The 20,553-nt window shown below is 45.1% G+C and overlaps 1 protein-coding gene across 2 annotated transcripts in view; it reads right to left on the reverse strand.

Moving 5' to 3' along the window:
- The window catches only part of DNAJC5 (DnaJ heat shock protein family (Hsp40) member C5), a 71,828-nt gene that overhangs the window by 15,375 nt on the left and 35,900 nt on the right, over positions 1–20,553 (reverse strand). For both annotated transcript variants that reach the window (XM_039326934.1, XM_039326935.1), the window contains exon 3: positions 1,943–2,060. In XM_039326934.1, the coding sequence (XP_039182868.1) occupies positions 1,943–2,049 (107 nt within the window). In that variant the 5' untranslated portion in view covers positions 2,050–2,060. The remainder of the gene's footprint in view (positions 1–1,942; positions 2,061–20,553) is intronic.

A 20,553-nucleotide genomic window follows, 5' to 3' on the forward strand; every position in this document is an offset into this window, starting at 1 on the left:
TAGCAGTCTTCCAATATCTCAGGAGCTGCCCCAAAGAAGAGGGAGTCAAGCTATTATCCAAAGCGCCTGAAGGCAGGACAAGAAGCAACGGGTGGAAACTAGTCAAGGAGAGAAGCAACCTGGAATTAAGGAGAAACTTCCTGACAGTTAGAACGATTAACCAGTGGAACAACCGGCCTCCAGAAGCGGTGAATGCTCCAACACTGGAAGTTTTTAAGAAGAGACTGGACAGCCATTTGTCTGAAATGGTATAGGGTTTCCTGCCTGAGCAGGGGATTGGACTAGATGACCTCCAAGGTCCCTTCCTCCTCCTCCTCCTCCTTTTTATTCTTATTATTCTTATTAATGCCTTCGGTTGCAAAAACTTTGGGAGGTCATAGCTGATTGAATTTCTGTTGAACCCCCAATTTAAGAGAGTTTGGGGCAGATTCCAAATGCTTTATTTTCTCAAACAGAGACAGTTGGCCGGTGCATTTACTGGTCCATACACCAGCTAACTTCATACAGGAAGTCCTCAGCTTCTCAGTGAATGTCCAAAGTTACCATGGCAATAAAAAAGGGACTTATAACCAACCCTCGCCGTTATGATTGTCACAGCGTCCCCCCAATCATGTGCTCAAAATCCAGGAAGCTGGCAACCAGCATTTGTTTATAACAGCTGTGGCATGCTGGCGTTCTGTGATGGCCGTTTGCAAGCTTCCCAGCCAGCTTTCAACAAGCTATAGTCCAGCGGTTCTCAACCTGTGGGTCGGGACCCCATTTGGGATCAAATGACCATTTCACGGGGGTCGCCAAACAATGCAGTCCGCCATTTTTTTTCCCCTTTTCCTTAGCTGTGCTACTCCCTTTTATTCTATTGGCTTTTGAAAGCCAATAGAATAGACTCTCTTGAATAGAGTCTAATTCTATTGGCTTTCAAAAGCCAATAGGAATTGTCCTGGCTGTCTCTGCCCTGCTGAGCCCGCCAAAAGTCCCATTCTGCAAACAGTGCTGCAAGTTGTCTGCAGCAAAGGCGAGCTGTCTGGAAGCTTCCACCCCTCCCTGCTGAGCAACTACTAAAAATGTAAGTAAAAGAGGGCCAGGGGTGGGAGGTGGGAGGCCGGGGGGCGCAGGGAGGGTTGCTGGTGCGTGTGGGGCCCGGCGGGTGCCTTACCTCCCTTGGGCTGGGCCAGCCAGTGGTCGGCCTGCGCCGTCTCTGCTGCTTGCCAGCTACGCCTCGGCCGGCGCAGGGGGCAGCAGGTAAAGTCCTCGACTTACGACCGGTTGGGTAGTCCTCGACTTACGACCGGTTGGGTAGTCCTCGACTTACGATCGGTTGGGGGTCGCGGCATTAAAAAGGTTGAGAACCACTGCTATAGTCAAAGGGAGAAGCCAGCTTCGTTTAACGACTGTGATTTACTTAGCTGCAGACATTCACTTAACAACCGTAGCAAAAAAAGACTGTAAGATCAGGCACAGCTCACTTTAACAACCAGCTTGCCTAGCAACAGAAATTCTGCTCCCAATTGTGGTTGTAAGTTGAGGACTCCCTGCTTCAGGTTCTAGAAGTTCAGAGATCCAAAATCAGAAGCTGAGCTGGCTGTATCAACAAACGTTTGTATGCAACATACCTGTGTGCCACTTGGGGACGTTTAAAACTTGCGATGGCCTATCTTATAAGCTTATGTAATGTATTTAGATATACTTATGGTTTATACTTTTTTAATTTCTTTCTAAGATTTTTAGAAATTTTAATTAAGCCTATATTCAGCTCTGGGAAGGTTGGGGGGATGGAGTGGGAGGGTTGGGGTGGTTGGGTAGGGTTGTTTTTTGATCTTTTCTTTTTCCTATTTGTAAAAATTTTAAAAATTTTCAATAAAAAAAAAACTTGCGATGGCCTGCAAATGTTTAAAATGCATCTTAAATCAATGCTATCTTCAGCATGAGATTCCCACCCCCTTACCTGTATGATTTCTTAATATCATCTGAGGTGGCATTCTTGTCCAGTCCTAGAACATGATATAGTGACTCTCCGGACGTGGATAACGAACGTTGCCTCTGATCTCCCATCCTGAGCTACCCTGTCAGGAAGAAAAGTATTCAAAAGATGACATAAAAAGTGGTTTCCTATCTTCGTGAAACTAGCACTCTGCGACATGAAGTGTTGAGCTGGATTAGGAAAGGCCCGGTTCCCCAACCTCTGCAGCCGTGTCTAGTCTAATGAAAAGAAGGACTAGGAGTGACATGATAGCAGTCTTAATATCTGAGAGGCTGCCACAAGGAAGAGGGGGATCAAGCGATTCTCCAAAGCGCCTGGAGGCAGGACAAGAAGCAACGGACGGAAACTAATCAAGGAGAGAACCAAGCTGGAATTCCTGATAGTCAGAACAATTATTCAGTGGAACAACCTGCCTCCAGAAGTTGTGGGTGCTCCAACACTGGAGGTTTTAAAGAAGAGACTGGACAACCATTTGTCTGAAATGGTTTAGAGTCTCTGGCTTGAGCAGAGGGTTGGACTAGAACAGGAGTTGGCAACCTTAAATACTCAAAGAGCCACTTGGACCCGTTTCCCAGAGAAAAGAAAACACTGGGAGCTGCAAAACTTGTGCGCACACAGGAGGGGGGGGAGCTTGATTGAAGAGTTTAATTAAAAAGAAATAGAGGCTGCTGTGCATGAGTTCTCCCTCTCTTTCTCTCTCTCCTCTCCCTCTCTCTGATCTTCTGCTCACCTGGCAAGCTGGCTTCACACTGTTCTCCAACAAGCTGACACACATTCTTATTGGGCTGGCTCTCTCCTGCTCTTGGTCTGCCAGTCCTCTTCCCCCACTCAGTCTCTCTCTCTCTCTCTCTCTCTCTCTCTCTCTCTCTCTCTCTCTCTCTCTCTCTCTCTCTGTGTGTGTGTGTGTGTGTGTGTGTGTGTGTGTGGGAGAGAGAGAGAGAGAGAGAGAGAGAGAGAGAGAGAGAGAGAGAGAGAGAGAGAGAGATTCTGCTTTCTGCGGAGACAGCAAAGGCAGGAGCCCCGCCCAATAAGCTTGTCAGCTTGTCGAAGAACAGAGTGGCCTCAGGAGAAGGCTCAAAGAGCCACATGCAGCTCCGGAGCCGCGGGTTGCTGACCCGTGGACTAGTTGACCTCTAAGGTGTCTTCCAACTCTATTATTCTGTTTTGTTCTGTTATGAGGATCATTTGGAAGATCTCCCAGGATCTTTTTACTGCCTGACCAGCTTTATCAGGACAGGGACAGGTTCAATCCTATATATTCTGACTACACAAAGGAGTGACATTTTTCTTTATCGTGAAATTAATACATTTAATCGTAAGCATCCATCCCTTTTTTTCATAGAAAAAAAAATAAAGCAGGGTCTAAATGATGAACATTATTTCTGTGAACGTGATAAAATGTGAATTCGTTATACAGGTAAGTCCTTGACTTACAGCCATTTGTTTAGTGACCGCTTGAAATTGCAACCTTGAAAAAAAGCGACCGGTGACCTTTTTTCACACTTACGACCTTTTGCAACATCCTCAGGATCACGTGATCAAAATTCAGACGCTTGGCCACTGGCATGTACTTATGACGGTTGCAGTGTCCCCGGGGTCACATGAACCCCTTTTGCGGCCTTCTGACAAGCAAAGCCAATTGGGAAGCCAGATTTACTTAACAATGGAGTTATTAACTTAACAGCTGTACTGACTCACTTAACGACGGTGTCAAGAAAAGTCATAAAAGGGGGCAAAGCTCACTGAACTGCTTTGCTCAGCAACAGAAAGGCTGGGCTTAATTGGGATTGTGAGCTGAGGACCACCTGAAATCCGTGGCTTGGCTTCTAGCCACCCATCTCTCATCCAGGTTTTCCAAACACATTCCGCTAGTTTGCATTGGCAATATTTATTTTGAGCTCAAATGCTTCTCTAGCCCCAGTTTTCAGCCTGAGAGACTGTTGTGCAGATAGAAAAGGCAACGGGGAGAGAAAGGAAAGCTATGTAAGTCACTATGTAGTACGTGTTATTTTTCTAGCTGCCAGCTAGGGCCAAAACAGGCTGATCAGGAAAAAGCAGCAGACCCCATCGCCACTGGAGCACAAAGGTCTGCTTTTATTTCCCCAGAGGAGAACCTAATGATTCATGGGAAGATGATCTGATATAGGCTCAGCAAGCCACAATAACAGGGAATCCATAGAGTAGCCCTATGAGGAGATGCTTTCCTCATAGCTCACACCATTCCCTTCTAGTAAAAAAAAGCTGCTAAGAAACAGAGATGACGGTTTCCTGTTATTTCCACAGAGGAAAAGCAAGAAAAAAACCAGGCGAGACCTCTTTTGAGACTCATCCCAATGAGAAAACAAAAGGAGCAGTGCCCAGCCAGCCCGATGTGGAAAAAGCCAGCTTATCCCACTTCAGGAGTGTCACTGCAACCTCTCATTGCTCCTCAGTAACAATAAAATGCAAGGTTCCACTACTAAAGGCTATTCCAGTGACGGCGAACCTTTTAGAGACCGAGTGCCCAAACTGCAACCCAAAACCCACTTATGCATCATCGGGTGCTGGGTGGGTGTGGCCAATTGGGTGGGCATGGCTGCGGTGGTAACAGCAGACTGGGTGGGACTAAAAAGTTCAATCAATCAATTCCAACTTTGCAAGATCTTTTTTTTCCCGCGAGAAGTTGAAATTGACTGATTGATTGAACTTTGTTTTGTTTTGCACACGGTGGCGGAGGCCTAAAGCAAAAAGGTTTTATAAAACCCAGCTGAAGGCCTAGGACTGGGGCGACGGCGCGCGTGCCCACAGAGAGGGCTCTGAGTGCCGCCTCTGGCACCTGTGCCATAGGTTCACCACCACTGGGCTATTCTGTCGCCAAACGGTTCATAAGCATAGAAAGGGTCCTGGTGGATCAGGGGTTAGAATGCAGAATTGCAGCTTGACTCTGCCCACTGCCAACAGTTCGATCCTGACTGGCTCCAGGTTGACTCAGCCTTCCATCCTTCTGAGGTCGGTAAAATGAGGATCCAATAGGCTGTAAACTCTATAAACCGTTTAGAGAGGGCTGTAAAGCACTGTGAAGCGGTATCTAAGTGCTATTGCTACCCTCATATATATTTTCAATCTACCCTGGTCATATAGCTCAGCACGGAGGGGATGTATTTCCGGCCTAGTTTGCCTTAGCAAATGCTCTGAAGAGCAAGTCCATCTCCAAGTTTTGTGAATAAGCGCAAGATAAGATGGCTGCAAAAACGTTGATTAGTTTGGGGACACTTGATAAGAGAGAGGCGAAGTGTGCTGTTTCTTCTGCCAAGACCCCCTGAATTTCTGGACCAAGCACAGAGGAGGAATTCTTTTTTTTGGGGGGGGGGTAACCCTTCTTTTCTCCTTCTTCCATACTTCCTCCTTCATCTCCACTTCTACCTCCCTCTTCTCCTTCAGGTGGGCTCAAATCACCATCACGGAATTCCATGTATTTACCTGTCTCAAAGGTGGCCAGGCTAGTGTTTAGAGGGGGAATTCAATCTTGACAGTTTTAAGACTTGTTGACTTCAACTCCCAGAATTCCCCAGTCGGGGAATTCTGGGAGTTGAAGTCCACAAGTCTTAATGTTGCCAAGGTTGGACATCCTTGATTTAGAGAGAAGATTGATTCTGTTGTGATAACCATCCCTTATGGAGCCCAATGCTGAATTCCTTCCATTCAATGCATTTTTCATGATGTATTTGCCTCTCATGTTAGACCTTTCCCACTGCAGCTCGCTTAGTATGAGAGATAATATCTGTCCAAATGACTCAGGGCCTCCTCTTCCCTCATTCTCTCTCTTATTGAAGACTCTGCTTTTTTTAAACAAGCATATCAGCAGCTGAAGTCTTGATGAAACAATCTTTTCATAGCCCCAGGTCACGTCATCTGGCTCATTTTCACTTCCCACTTTCCTCCCACCTAGCATCTCTGCTGGAGTGCGAGTTGGCCACATGCAAAAGACAAAATAATAGTTTTCCATAATACAGGTAGTCCTCGACTTACAACACAGTTCATTCAGTGGTTGCTCAAAGTTGCAACGGCACTGGGGGAAAAAAATGACATGATCACTTTTCACACTTAGGACCGTTGCAGCATCACATTAATTTTCTCTAGCCAGGAGAATGTAATCAGCGCTGATGAAATGAAAAGCCGGGAGACGAGCATGTCGGAAAGGAGGTGGGCTTATTTCGGAAAGCCAGTGGGTTCCTGGTCAACTGGCAGCTTGAATGGATGACCATAAGGATTTTAATAGTTTTTACAGCGTTTTGTAATTCAGAGACTCAGTTTGTGTGCTTTGGTTATTGGAATATTTTAGTCTGTTTCACAGAGGCTAGCAATGAGTCCAAAGCATTGCCTTCCGTAGGTTTAATCCCTTTAAACAAACGTAATTAGTTTTATCTCCTAATCTTGAGTCTGTCTATGGCTTTTAGCAAGTTTTCTTTGTAGGTAAACAAGCTTAATTTAAAGTTATCGCTTTTCGCAATTGCCGCAACCTGTTGGCTACATTGTTTAAACAGAGAAATGCCTGAAGCAGTTTAAAGAGAGAAAAAAATGTAGTCAGTGTTTCTTTATTCTGGGAGGCTTTTTGTGAGTCTTTCTTGCTTTGCGCTTGATTTCTGTGTCTTTAAGGGTACAGTGAAGGGACTGGAGGTGGGTGGGTGTGCATTCTTACTACACTATGGAAGGAGAGCTCAGAAGGCAGGGAAGAAGAAGAGGAGAGGGAGAGAGGAAGAAGGGCCGACCAGCTAGCTCAGGGGTTTACAAGCTTAGCAACTTTAAGACCTGTCGACTCCAACTCCCAGAATTCCTCAACCAGCCATGATGGCCGAGGAATTCTGGGAGTTGAAGTTCACAAGTCTTAAAAGTGCCAAGTTTGAAGACCCCTGAGCTAGTTGGTAGTGGTGCATATTAATAAACATGGATAAATTCATCATACATTTGTCAGTGCAAAGGGAAAGGGATTCAACAAAGGAACAGCCACCGAAGAAATTAAAACTGGTACTTTTTCTAAAATTTGTAACATTTTATTAGATTATAGCAGGGCTTTTCAACCTTTTCACCCATTGTACCACTTTTAGGATATGGCAATATCTGAGTACCACCAGTCGCCTTGCAAGGTGTCAAAAACTTGATGACCAAACAAAAAAAAAAAAGGAAAAAAGTGATAAAGTACAGGTAGTCCTCGACTTACAACAGTTTGCTTAGTGACTATTCAAAGTTACAATGGCACTGAAAAAAGTGCCCCCCAAGCCACAACCAAGCAAGACACCTGCCTGCCCGTCCGGCGGCGCTCTTCCTCCTGTCCGAGGTTTTCATTGTTGTGACAATTTCTTTTGAGGATTGGCAGCGGGAGGAGGGGAGTGTTTGGTTTTATCCCCCCCCCTCCCCTGGTCTGCTGGGTGGTTGCAGCAGGTTTTGGTCACTTCACATGACCCTGGGACACTGTGACTGTCATAAATATGAATCAGTGGCCAAGCATCTGAATATAAATCACAAGCCCCTGGAGAGGCTGCAACATTCCAGCTGATCGGCACTTCTTCTGGGCTCAGCGGAAGCGCCAGGATCAGTGCCGAGCTCCAGCTGGAGCCTGGCGCTGATCCTGGCGCTTCCACTGAGCCCTGACAGTCCTGAAGAAGTGCTGATCCTGGCGCTTCCGCTGAGCTCTGATAGCCCTGCAACTCCAGCTATCTCTCACTCAGGCTTGTGCGGTGCTGCCACCGGTTCAGCTCATTCCCCTCCCCCGCTACCACTTTTCCAGGGTGCTCGCATACCACCTGCCAGGTGCCAATGTACCACAGGTGGTACCCATACCACTGGTTGAAAAGCCCTGGATTATAGAATAAAATACAAAAGCAAATAGTAGGACACACTAGGGAGGAAAAAGGGGGGAAAGGGAAGGGGAGAAGAGAAAAAGAACAGACTTCCTCTGCTGCAGTAGAAGGAAGCATTAAAATTGAACCTCAACTTTTTACTTTTCCATAATATTATAAACTAGCCATTTCTATAACAACAAATGAATCTAATCAGTAAAACCCAGGTTGTTTTTGACTTACAGCGCTTCATTTAGTGACCACCAAAGTTACAACAGCCCTGACAAAAGTGACGTACGACAGGTCCTTGCACTTACAACTGTTGCAGCATCCCGGGGGGGGGGGGGTGTCCCTTGATCAAAATTTGGGCGCTTAGCAACTGGCATGTATTTACGACAATTGCAGCATTCTGGAGGGTCGTAAAGTCATCCTGGGCAACTTTCCCAACCAGCTTCAGACAAACAAAGTCAACGGGTAAGCTAGATTCGCTTCATGACAGTATGACTCACTTAAGAACTAGAGTGATTTGCCTGACAACTGTGGCCAAAACATCATAAAATAGGCTTCGACATAACAACTGACTTGTTAAGGCAGTTCTGGTGCCAACTGTGATTATAAACTGGGGACTACCTGTATGTATTGGCTAAGAGTTTAACACGGACTTGATGGCACATCGTCAATCAATCCATCCATCAATGCACCTCTTGCTACTACCCAATAGATTAGCAAGAAGATTGTGAAACAAAAAACTTCAAACATCCCCTTGGCCCCAAATTCTCTTTTTTTATTAATCAGCAGCGCCGATTAACAGAACAGAAGAGCCGAGGTGGCGCAGCAGTTAGAGTGCAGTACTGCAGGCCACTTTAGCTGACTGTGTTCAGCAGGTCAGCGGTTCAAATCTCACCGGCTCAAGGTTGACTCAGCCTTCCATCCTTCCGGGGTAGGTAAAATGAGGACCCAGATTGTTGGGGGCAATGTAAATATATATATACATTGCTTACTGGTGTACACCGCTTAGAGAGTGCTCGCACTTCAAGCGGTATATAAGTCTCATAAATAAATAAATAAATAAATAAATAAAATAAAACCCAAAATCTCCCTCTCTTTTTTTAGTTATCAAGTTTTTGACACCTTGCTAAGCACTGGCGGTACTCAAATATTGTCCTGTGCTAAAAGGGGTACAATCTGTGAAAAGGTCTACAGCACCAGAGGGATTCGGATGTCAATGCCTTTTCTTTCTTTTTTCCCTTCTTTTCCTCACCTTTCCCTTCCCTTTTCCCCTCCCTATTTTTTCCTACTATTGGCTTTTGTATTTTTTTGTATAACATAAACTAATTAAACTGTTAAATGATTAAAAATAAATAAATATGAACCAGTTGCCAAGTGTCCGAACTTTGACCACGTTACCATAGGGCAGTGGTTCTCAACCTTTTTAATGCCGCGAACCCCAACTGGTCGTAAGTCAAAGACTACTCAACCGGTCGTAAGTCGAGGACTACTCAACTGGTGCAGCACCGTTTGCAGAATGGGACTTTTGGCGGGCTCAGCAGGGCAGAGACAGCCTGGACAATTCCTATTGGCTTTTGAAAGCCAACAGAATAAAAGGAAAAGGGAAAAAAATGGCGGACTGCGTTGTTTGGCGACCCCCCTGAAATGGTCGTTCGACCCCAAATGGGGTCCCGACCCACAGGCTGAGAACCGCTGCCATAGGGGGATGCTGCAACGATCGTAAGTTTGAAAAATGGTCATACGTCACTTTTTGCAGTGCCGTTGTAACCATTTGAGCAGTCGCTAAATGAACTGTTGTAAGTCGAGGACTACCTGTATATGTGTTTTTATTTCAATGTATTACATAACTTTTCAATAGAGTTTGATCAAAACATAGCACATCGTAAAGGAAGGATCGCTACTCTAATCTCATGGAAATTTGAAGATTAAAATTAGGGGTCATAAGAGCACCTCTGAACTCTGGTGCTGGAGAAGACTCCTGTGAGTCCCCTGGACTGCAAGGTAATCCAACCGGTCAGTCCTAGAGATCAACCCCAACTGCTCTTTAGAAGGCCAGATCTTGAAGTTGCAACTCCAATACTTTGGCCACCTAATGAGAAGGAAGGACTCACTGGAGAAGAGCCTGATGCTGGGAAAGATTGAGGGCAATAGAAGAAGGGGACGACAAAGAATGAGGTGGTTGGATGAGGTAGGTGTGAGCTTAAATGGACTCCAGAAGATGGCAGAGGACAGGAAGGCCTGGAGGAACGTTGTCCATGGGGTCGCAATGGGTCGGACACGACTTCGCAACTAACAACAAAATTAGGAGGTGGGTATTAAAAACCCACCTATCGTGTCAAACTCAACATGCTGCTTATGCGCCATCAAGTCAGCGTTGATTCTTAATGACCGTTTAGATTTTCTCCATGACAATCCCTCCCTCACATGGTCTTTCAGGTCTGTTCTTAACAGTGCATCCATCACTGGTATAATGGAGTCTATCCACCTTGCTGCTGGTTGTCTGAATTTGTAGTGTGTGGGTATAATTAACTCCAATTTAAAAAGTCCTTGAACCTCATTCTCCCTTCTGTCCACATTTTTCTCAAGTTCTGCAGTAGCGGGTTTCAGTTTGGAACCAAGCTAAATCACCATCTGTCATTATTTAGCAGCAAATATTCTGAGAGAAGACACACTGCCAGATATTTTGGGATCAGGTCACTGCAGCTAGGCTATGCTAGATTAAACAGGCCTGATGGAAAAGGTATTTTTAAAGCCCTTGGATTAACTCTGTTTTCCCTCGCTGGGGGGGGGGATCCCCTTCCAAGACAACAATAGCAAAAGAGATGGAGAACAAAAGATTTTTCCCTTAACTGATTTTCAAAATTGAACCTTTTAAAAGCACCTGACATCCTAGAGACAAATAAACAAATGACGGTCAAATTTTGGATAAGGCAGCCTCAGTCTAAATCAGGGGTTCTCAACCTTGGCAACTTTGGTCTAAATAATGTAAAATCAAAACCTGCCTTTTAAAGACACAGGAGACCAAAGGTGGCAGAGAGCTTTTTGCAAGCCCTTTTCTCAACCCAGTTAAAATAATGAGGCAAAAGACACGTCCAACATGGAAGAAAGCTACTTTTTTGCTTAAAAAATAATCTGCATTTTGTTGAACAGTACAGAAGAAGCTTGCCTTCTTCCGGGATGTTGTTTCATCTTCCCAGAATAATCCACAGCCCTGGAATCCCCTGGGATTTGCATCCCCCAATTTCTGAAGTGGAAGTTAAATTAAAACAATTTTGCTCGAGTTCCGAGAATCGAAACTCCACCAGCATCCAAAATCTTGCTAACAGATATGAAATTACCTACTTTTGATTTGGAAAAAAAAGCCACTCTTTTTGCTGCACTGAGAAATGTTATCACTAATGTTTGCGTTATGGTTATATGCAACGTTTTACATCTACCCGGCCCACCTGGATGGGGAAGTGGGGCAGGTTACAGGTGCCACTGATTAGGGATTATCATCTGGTGGGACCACGAAAAAGGATCCTCTCGGTGGTGGCCATTTCTTTATGGAACATCATTTCCCTCTGCAGTGTTTCTCAACCTTGACAATTTTAAGGCCTGTGGACTTCAACTCCCAGAATTCCACAGCCAGCACTGCTGGCTGTGGAATTCTGGGAGTTGAAGTCCACAGGCCTTAAAATTGTCAAGGTTGAGAAACACTGCTTGGCCCCAGCCTACTGTTTTTTTTCTGAAAGCCCCTAAAATTTTTATTTTTGCCAATGGGGCTGGGAGACGGAGAGGGAGCAGTCAAGGCGTTGCGTTATTCCTGCCATAGAGGAGATGGTGAGGTTTTTTTAAATGGGGTTTTATTATAAAATGGATTTTTTTTTAAAAAAAAATTGTAAGCTGTCCAGTGTCATCTATGTGTGAGGTGGGTGGCTATTTAAATTTACTTAACAAATTGTTTGTTTTTATCCATTTAGTCGTGTCCAACTCTTGGCGACTTTATAGGCAGGTGTTCTCCATGCCACCCTGTCAAGCACAGCTTCTTTCGGTTGTTGGATGTTCAACTTTGCATCCAATTTGATGTTATCAAGCCAGCGTGTTCTTCACTTGCCCCTTCTTCTTGTTCCACTAACCATTGCTAGCATCCTTGCCTTCTCCAGTGAATTTGCACGCATAATGTGGCCAAAGTAAACCAGACGTAGTCTTATGATGTTAGCTACGAGTGATGGGTCTGGTTTTAAACGAATATCTCAGGGGCTGCCCCAAAGAAGAGGGAGTCAAGCTATTCTCCAAAGCGCCTGAAGGCAGGACAAGAAGCAACGGATGGAAACTCATCAAGGAGAGAAGCAACCTAGAACTAAGGAGAAACTTCCTCACAGTGAGAACAATTAGCTAGTGGAACAACCTGCCTCCAGAAGCGGTGAATGCTCCAACACTGGAAGTTTTTAAGAAGAGACTGGACAGCCATTTGTCTGAAATAGTAGGGTTTCCTGCCTGAGCAGGGGGTTGGACTAGATGACCTCCAAGGTCCCTTCTAACATTATTATTATTATTAAGGTTTTTGGGAGGTGGTGATATGATACTGGCCAGCTCCATACCCAGCATGCATCTACCTTCATCAGAGGAGAGAGGCAGAGCGATAGACCAACCTGGCTTAACTAAAGATGGGGATGGAAAGAGATGAATACAAGGCTGAGGAAACAGTGAGCCTGTCATCAGCAGAGCGGCTGAAGTCCCTAAGGGTTAAAGGCAGACAAAGAAGAGGTGAGGGAAGGACAAGCCGGGAGAGCAGATCAGCATCAGCTGTGGTTGCTGGGCAACAGTGGACATCAGAGAGCATGAAGGAGAGAAGCCAGGTACTCAGAGGTTGAAACAAGTGGTAGGTAGAGTAAATCAGAGATAAGGCAGTAGCTGAGAGTATTAAATCTCAGCAAGCAGGATGCCAGGATGACCTCTTCTGGGCTGCAAAGGGAGCAGGATAAGAATTTGCTGAGGGGCCACCAGGGAACACAACACTGTAGGCTAGACCATAGGCCAGGGGTAGGCAACCTTGGCTCTTTTATGACTCGTGGACTTCAACTCCCAGAATTCCTGAGCCAGCCACGCTGAGGGAAAAGGGAGAGGTTTCCAAGCTGAGCCAGGCTGGCTCAGGAATTCTGGGAGTTGAAGTCCACGAGTCATGAGGGGGCCAGAGTTCCCCCAAGCTGGCTCAGGAATTCTGGGAGTTGAAGTCCACGAGTCATAAAAGGGCCACGTTTGAAGAGCCCTATTCTATCTAGTGCAGGGGTAGGCAACCTTGGCTCTTTTAGGACTCGTGGACTTCAACTCCCAGAAGTCCTGAGCCAGCCATGCTGAGGGGAAAGGAAGAGGCTTCCAAGCTGAGCCAGGCTGGCTCAGGAATTCTGGGAGTTGAAGTCCATGAGTCATAAAAGAGCCAAGGTTGCCTACCCCTGGCCTAATCCATTGTTTCTCCACCTCAGCAACTTTTAAGATGTGTGGATTCCAACTCCCAGAATTTCTGAGCCAGCCATGGCGCAGCATGGAAACCTCTCCCTTTCCCCTCAGCGTGGCTGGCTCAGGAATTCTGGGAGTTGAAGTCCACCAGTCATAAAAGAGCCAAGGTTGCCTACCCCTGCCACAGGCTAACAAATTGCAGGTCGTCCTCAACGTACGACCACAATTGAGCCCAAATTTTCTGTTGCTAAGCAAGACCGCTGTTAACAGTTTTTGTCCCGTTTTACGACCTTTCTCACCCTAGCTGTTAAAGGGAATCGTTGCAACTGTTAAATAACATAGTGGCTAAGGGAAACCTTCGTGACGATGAGCCAGTTGTCAAGCATCCAGATTATGGTCCTGCGATCATGGTCATCAGTGTAAAGAAACCGGTAATGATCGCTTCCCCCCCCCCCAGTGCTGTTGTAACTTTGAATGGTCACTAAATGACAGTTGTAAGTCAAGGGCTACCCGTATCCAGGGAGCCAAATTTCTGTAAGACAAGTGCAAGTCCTGAACAGTCTCCACTGTAGTAGAGGTGGTCCTCTGTTAAGGACCGCTCGGTCAGTTGCTGTTCAAACTTATGAAGGTGTTGAACAAGTGGTATTTATGACCAGTCCTTCAAGTTTCAGCCATCACAGCCTGTGATCAAATAACAACAACAACAACAACAACAAAGTTGGAAGGGACCTTGGAGGTCATCTAGTCCAACCTTCTGCTCGGGCAGGAAACCCTATACCATTTTGGACAGATGGCTGTCCAGTCTCTTCTTAAAAACCTCCAGTGTTGGAGCATTCACCGCTTCTGGAGGCAGGTTGTTCCACTGGTTAATTGTTCTGACTGTCAGGAAGTTTCTCCGTAGTTCTAGGTTGCTTCTCTCCTTGATTAGTTTCCATCCGTTGCTTCTCATCCTGCCTTCAGGCCCTTTGGAGAATAGCTTGACTCCCTCTTCTTTGGGGCAGCCCCTGAGATAGTGGAACACGGCTATCATGTCCCTCCTCGTCCTTCTCTTCATTAAACTAAACATACCCAATTCCAGCAACCGTTCCTTGTATGTTTTAGCCTCCAGTCCCCTGATCATCTTTGTTGATCATCATCCGGGCACGCAACCACAGGCTCACATTTCCAGCTGTGGCAACGTCCCATGATCGCCGCTTGTGACTTTCACAAGGAGAGTCAATGGCAAAGTCAGCAGGAAGTTGCGATCCCATGAGCTCCTGGCTTAATGACCCACTGTGGTTTGTTTAATGGCAATAACTGGGGACCGCTGGAACTGCCGTTGCAAAGTGAGGCAGTCAACATGACATCAAGCTTTATAACTGTGCTGCTCAGGGATAGAAATTCTGGCTCCAAACTTCGTCATTACCCTACATTGCCTGCTGGATCGGACAAGGTTAGCTAGGTTTGCAACGTCAGATCATGATGATTATATGAATAATCCAGCAGGTTTTCTTGGCATAAGCTTGTCACTGCCTTCTATTTGCAAATGTTTCGTTGCCAGGATAGGTAACAGCATTAGTGGATGGGCTACGTTTGGTGCTTGTTTATGCATATTTGTTGTGCTACATTTAATTATACACCTTATCACAACACTTCTATCTCAACCTATGAAAACCATGCCTTGTCCATACATAAAAAAACCTACCTGAGACTGTAACCTCTTAGCATCACAGTGACATATAAACCGATCACATCCTTCCAAAACAACTTAAGCTAATAGCTGAAGAAGAAAAAAAGAGAAGATACCTACAACAGGCAGTGTCACAACTGTAACAGCCACTACGTAGGACATACAGGCCTGGCATCTTGAACCTCAACAGAAGGCAGTCAAAAGACATGATGAAAATTCCGTAATCCCTCAAAACACAAGCAAACGCAATCACAATTTCAGCTGGGAAACTGTTGACATTTTTAAGCCAAAACAAATCCAAAAATGCTAGCGATTTTCTGGATGTATGGCATACTTAGAAAGACACATGGAGATCTTCCTGCCATTGAAAAGATACCACCCAAAGTCAAGGAACAAAACAAAACAAAACAAAACCAGCCTGCAGCACATCCTACTATCTCATAATTCCCTTCGTCCGGTTAGATCCCACAGGCTGGGCCTCCTTCAGGTCCTGTCGGCCAAGCAGTGCCATTTGGCGGGGCCGCGGGGGAGGGCCTTCTCTGTGATGGCGCCCACGTCTTGGAACCAGCTCCCCCCCCCCCCGGAGATTAGGACCGCTCCCACCCTGTTGGTTTTCCGCAAGCTGCTTAAGACCTGGCTTTTCTGGCAGGCCTGGGGTTTATAAAATCTGACCCCTGGATGAATGTTACTGTATTGTTTGTCTTGTTAAGTTATATTGTGTTTTTATTGTTAGCCGCCTGGAGTCCTGCGGGACTGGGGCTGTCTATAAATTTTAATAAATAAATAAATAAATAAATAAAATCCTTTCTAGCAGCTCACAACTAGATAAGCAGGAAACCGCGCCAATTAAACAATCAAGAAACCGTACCCTAATTATTAAGGAACACCAAGGAAAACTGGTACCACACCCCAACCAAGGCTGGCTGGGCATATATAACCAGCAAACTTTAGTCTTGGCTGCACTGATGATGTTCCCTAGCCTGATCGTGAAGCGTCTCCAGGAAAACGACCAAGTTCAAAGAATGTGACAAAGAGATGACTATCAGCTGCATTGTGTAAACGCAGCCTCTTTGTGGATAAAGGAAGTTGCTGAAAAATGATATTCAGGAAATGAGCATAATTCTCCAACTAGCAACTTGCCCTGGCCTTGACACTAGCCTATTCCCCTCCCCAGAACAAATTTGCTTCCTCTTCCTCTATGTCAAATACAAGATGATGGCGGTGATGTTATCCATTCAGTTATATCCACATCTTCCGATCTTGCACCATCTCTTTGAGTTTCTCTATGTTCGGGCTGGTGTCAACTTTGACGGTGTCCAGCTACGTTGTTCTTCGGTGGCCTGGTTTCCTTGTAAAGCTTCCAAGCATAACTCTTCCAAGCATAACTGCTTTCTCCAATGAATTCCTCCGCACGACATGGCCAAAATAAGTGAGAGAACTACAAGATAGACATTGCCTTTGATTAAGCCAAAACACCTAGCTGTCATTCCCTTGCTACAAGGGGCAAAAGAAACTCCATAAACTGGGAGCAAGATTGTTAACAACCTGAAAACACATTAAAAGGAACGTGGCACAGAGAGAAGACAATCATCACGTAACTGGGATATATAGGTAGCCGACTTATGACCACTATGGAGCCAAAAATTTCTATTGCTAGGCAAGTCAGTTCTTAAGTGAGTCACAGCCAACTTTATTATCTTTCTGCCATGTCTGTTAAATGAATCACTGCAGTGGTTAAGCTAGTAACATGATTGGTACCCGTGTTTCCCCGAAAATAAGACCAGGTCTTATTTTTACTTATTTTTTTGCCTCCAGAAGAGGCACCCGGTCTTACCTCATCGCTGGCACCGACAGCCCCACCCAGCCGTCCACTTCTTCTGGGGCCGAAGTTCTGCAGCTGCAGTCGGGCCTGCATTTTGCAGTCAGCCCTTTCCAGAAGGCCTAAGCAGCCGAGTACCGAGCTATGGATTCAACCCCTAGCTGGGTGCTCGGCTGCTGAGATCTTGCAGAACTGAGCTATGGATTGAATCCATAGCTCGTTTCTTGGCTGCATAGGCCTTCCAGAAACTGACTGAGAAAGGCAGACCTGGCTGCAGAAGAGACCTCAGAAGAAGAAGTGGGCCAGCAAGAACAGGCCTGGCTGCAAAGTAAGTGGGTGCGGGGCGGGTGGGGCAGCTCTACCCCCCCCCCAGCTTGATTTTTAGGTGTGTGCCTCGCCCCAAAACTAGGGCTTATTTTTGGGATAAGGCTTATATTAGGCCGGCCTCCAAAAATCTAGCTAGGGCTTATTGTTGGTGTAGGCCACTGAACCTTTGAGAGACCAAGTGGCCAAACTGCAGTCCAAAACCCACTTATTTATCGCAAAGTGCCAACATGGCAATTTGATCTGAATCCTGAGGTTTTCGTTTAGAAAAAACAACTTATACATTAACATCTTTCATCTTAAAAGAAAAACACAATAACAAAGCTTTCAATGATACAAACCACTTTTTACTGAAAGGTAAAAGTTTGCATTTGGCATGCTTTTGAACAATTCATGTGATTTTTGTTGTTGTATGCATGCCAATAATTTGTCTGAATTTGGCTTATACTTTGTAAGTTTGAAAGCAACACATGCAGCACTCGGGTCATCTGTTACTCTGTTTCTGGTATCAGATTTGATATAATTCAAAGCTGAAAACAGCGTACTCGTTCTGGAGGCTTGTTTTGGCTAGGAAGGGGCTTGAGAAATGGCTTTTTCTTGCGAAAATTTAGCCAAAGAGGCACGCATGTCCACAGAGAGGGCTCCGAGTGTCCCCTCTGGCACGCGTGGTACAGGTTCGCCACCACTGGTGTAGGCCTTATTTTCGGGGAAACACGATAAGTGCATCTGGCACTTGAAGTCCACGAGTCATAAAACAGCCCAGGTTGCCTACCCCTGGTCTAGTCCATTGTTTCTCCACCTCAACAACTTTAAGATGTGTGGACTCCAACTCCCAGAATTCCTGAGCCAGCCATGCTGAGGAGAAAGGGAGAGGTTTCCATGCTGCGCCATGGCTGGCTGAGGAATTCTGGGAGTTGAAGTCCACGAGTCATAAAAGAGCCAAGGTTGCCTACCCCTGGTCTAGTGGTTAAGCCTAGAAAGCAAGAGACTGTGAGTTCAAGTCCCGCCTTAAGCCATGACATTTGGCTGATGTGACTTTGGGCCAGTCACCAGGAGAATGTGAGTTCTAGTCATGAATGTGAAAGCCAACTGGGTGACCTTGGGTCGGTCACTCTCTCCCAGCCCAACCCACCTCAGAGGGTTGTTGCTGTGGGTAAACAGGACGAAGGTATGCTGGACTGAGTTATTTGTAAAAAGAATAAAAGGCGGGATATAAATAAAATAAAACCAATCAATCAACAAACCCACACCCATCAAAATACATTCTGCTCTCTCAAAAGTTCTTAACAAATACAAGGTTTTTTTTTAACACATTACAATTCTTAATATCTCACATGCAATCTGCATTTGCATAATCAATCTGTCTGCCCCTCCCTCTCTCCTTCTCAATTTAAATCCTCTAACAGTCTAGCTTTTCGATGCATCTGAGTGGAAGCTCACAAAAGCTTGTGCCTTAATAGTATCTTTTTTTAAGCCAGGGATTGATTCCATTAGATGCCTGATCTTGACGGGAGGGGGCTAATGAGTGCATTTATGTGCACTGGTTTTATATGTTTTATAGGCCACAAATGAGCACGGAATTTTTAGGCAGGACTAATGTTCTGTACCTTTAATGCAGGTGGCACGCTACACACTCACCCTCCATCTGTTATGGTTTCTAGCCAGAGAGAATTCTCTGAATGCACAAAGATTACAAAGAAATATAATCACTAGGATTAAACAGCACACTTTTAACCATCTACCAACCAACCTGATTCAACTAAAGCCCTAACCTTGCTCTATTTCATCCAGGCTTTTCAGAGCATTTATTCCAACGTTTAAATGATAGATTAATGCAGTGTTCCTCAACCCTGGCAACTTTCAGATGTGGGATTTCTGCTCCCAGAATTTTAGGTGAGACTGACACTCTGTAGCTGTAATGCAGGTAGCACGCGGCACACTCACCTAGAATTGGACATGCCCACTGGCATTTTTTGTCACCTGCCATCCTCGTTCAATAGCTAGACCAGCCTTTCTCAACTCCAACAACTTTAAGATGGGCAGACCTCAACTCCCAGGATTCCTTAGCCAGCAAAGAATTCTGGGAGTTGAAATCCACACATTTGAAAGCGTCCAAGGTTGAGAAATGCGGACATAATGTGTTGAATTCAAACCTGGAATTTCCAATATGTTTCCCACAGGTGCCCCTTTTCACCCAGAAGCTTCTTATTGTCCATCTGGTTCTTGGCCTTTTGTGAATTTTTATTTTTAGATTGCTTTTTCTTTTGAAAAAAAAAATGCACGGAAGGGAACTGCACATCCTGTTCTACTGGAAGCGTGCCTATTTGCCCAGGAAAAAAAAAAATGACAAACTCAAACTGAGTTGGAGTTGAAGGCATTTTGGAAGGATAGCTCTGCTGACTGACCTTGGCAGCAAATGGGCGAGTTCCACACTGGAGATGGTAGACTCAAACTCTAGCTCTCTAGCCATCCATCTTTTTTGTGATGGTGGTGGTGCAGTGGTTAGAATGCAGTATTGCAGGCTAACTCTGCTCACATTGCCAAGTGTTCGATCCTGACCGGCTCAAGGTTGTCTCAGCATTTCATCCTTCCAAGGTCGGTAAAAATGAGGACCCAGATTGTTGGGGGCAACAGGCTGATTCTGTAAACCGCTTAGAGAGGGCTGGGAAGCACTGGGAAGCGGTATATAATGTGGAGGAATTTGCACGTGCAGCAAACTGCCATGCATTGCCCCCCACAAACCTCATAACCTTTTGATACCCTTTGTCCCAAGGAAGCAGCCAAAAGATCACCCCCTTTTGACTTAATATCTTACCTACCTAAATAATAAGTTCCCCCTTATCTCTTCCTGTCTTTATCTCTTCTTGTCTTTATCAGTTCTTTCTCCTTTTCTAATTTACCTGTATTTGTTTTTACCTGCTCTCAACAGGTAATGTGTTACTAGAAAATAATTGCTTATATGAAGGAATTTTTCAATTACTTTATGTCAACAACTAAAGGTTAAACTTCTAAATGTAAAATGTCAGCAGTTAATGGTAAAGCCTATGTATGTAAAAAGTATATAAAAAACAATAAACTCAGAGTTGGAGAAGCTGTGTGAAGATGTGTCATGCAGCTTCAAACCACTGCCCAAGACATGCCTGAGTCTTTTTCTTAGCATCGTTACAATATAAGTCTAAGTGCTACTGCTATTGTATCGATGCATTAATTCTTGTTTTGTTCTTTTGTATTTTATTGTTTTATTATTTTACTTTTGTTCTATTTATTCACTTTTCATTTTTCTTCCTTTTTATTATTTTAAGCCGCCTAGAGTAGCCCTACAGCAAGTTAGGCGGCAAATAAATTGAACAGGGAAACAAATAAATAGCAGTATAGTCAGTGGCGGGATTCAAATATGGTAACAGCCGGTTCTCTGTGTGGACGCCGCTTCCAGAAGTCCATTTTGGGCCTGGGCAACAAAAAATTAGCTACCGGTTCTGCTGAAGTGGTGCGAACCGGC

This window comes from Crotalus tigris, unplaced genomic scaffold (genome assembly GCF_016545835.1).
Source record: "Crotalus tigris isolate CLP2741 ecotype Arizona unplaced genomic scaffold, ASM1654583v1 scf7180000024347.1601321, whole genome shotgun sequence".
In the NCBI taxonomy this organism is placed as follows: domain Eukaryota; kingdom Metazoa; phylum Chordata; class Lepidosauria; order Squamata; family Viperidae; genus Crotalus; species Crotalus tigris.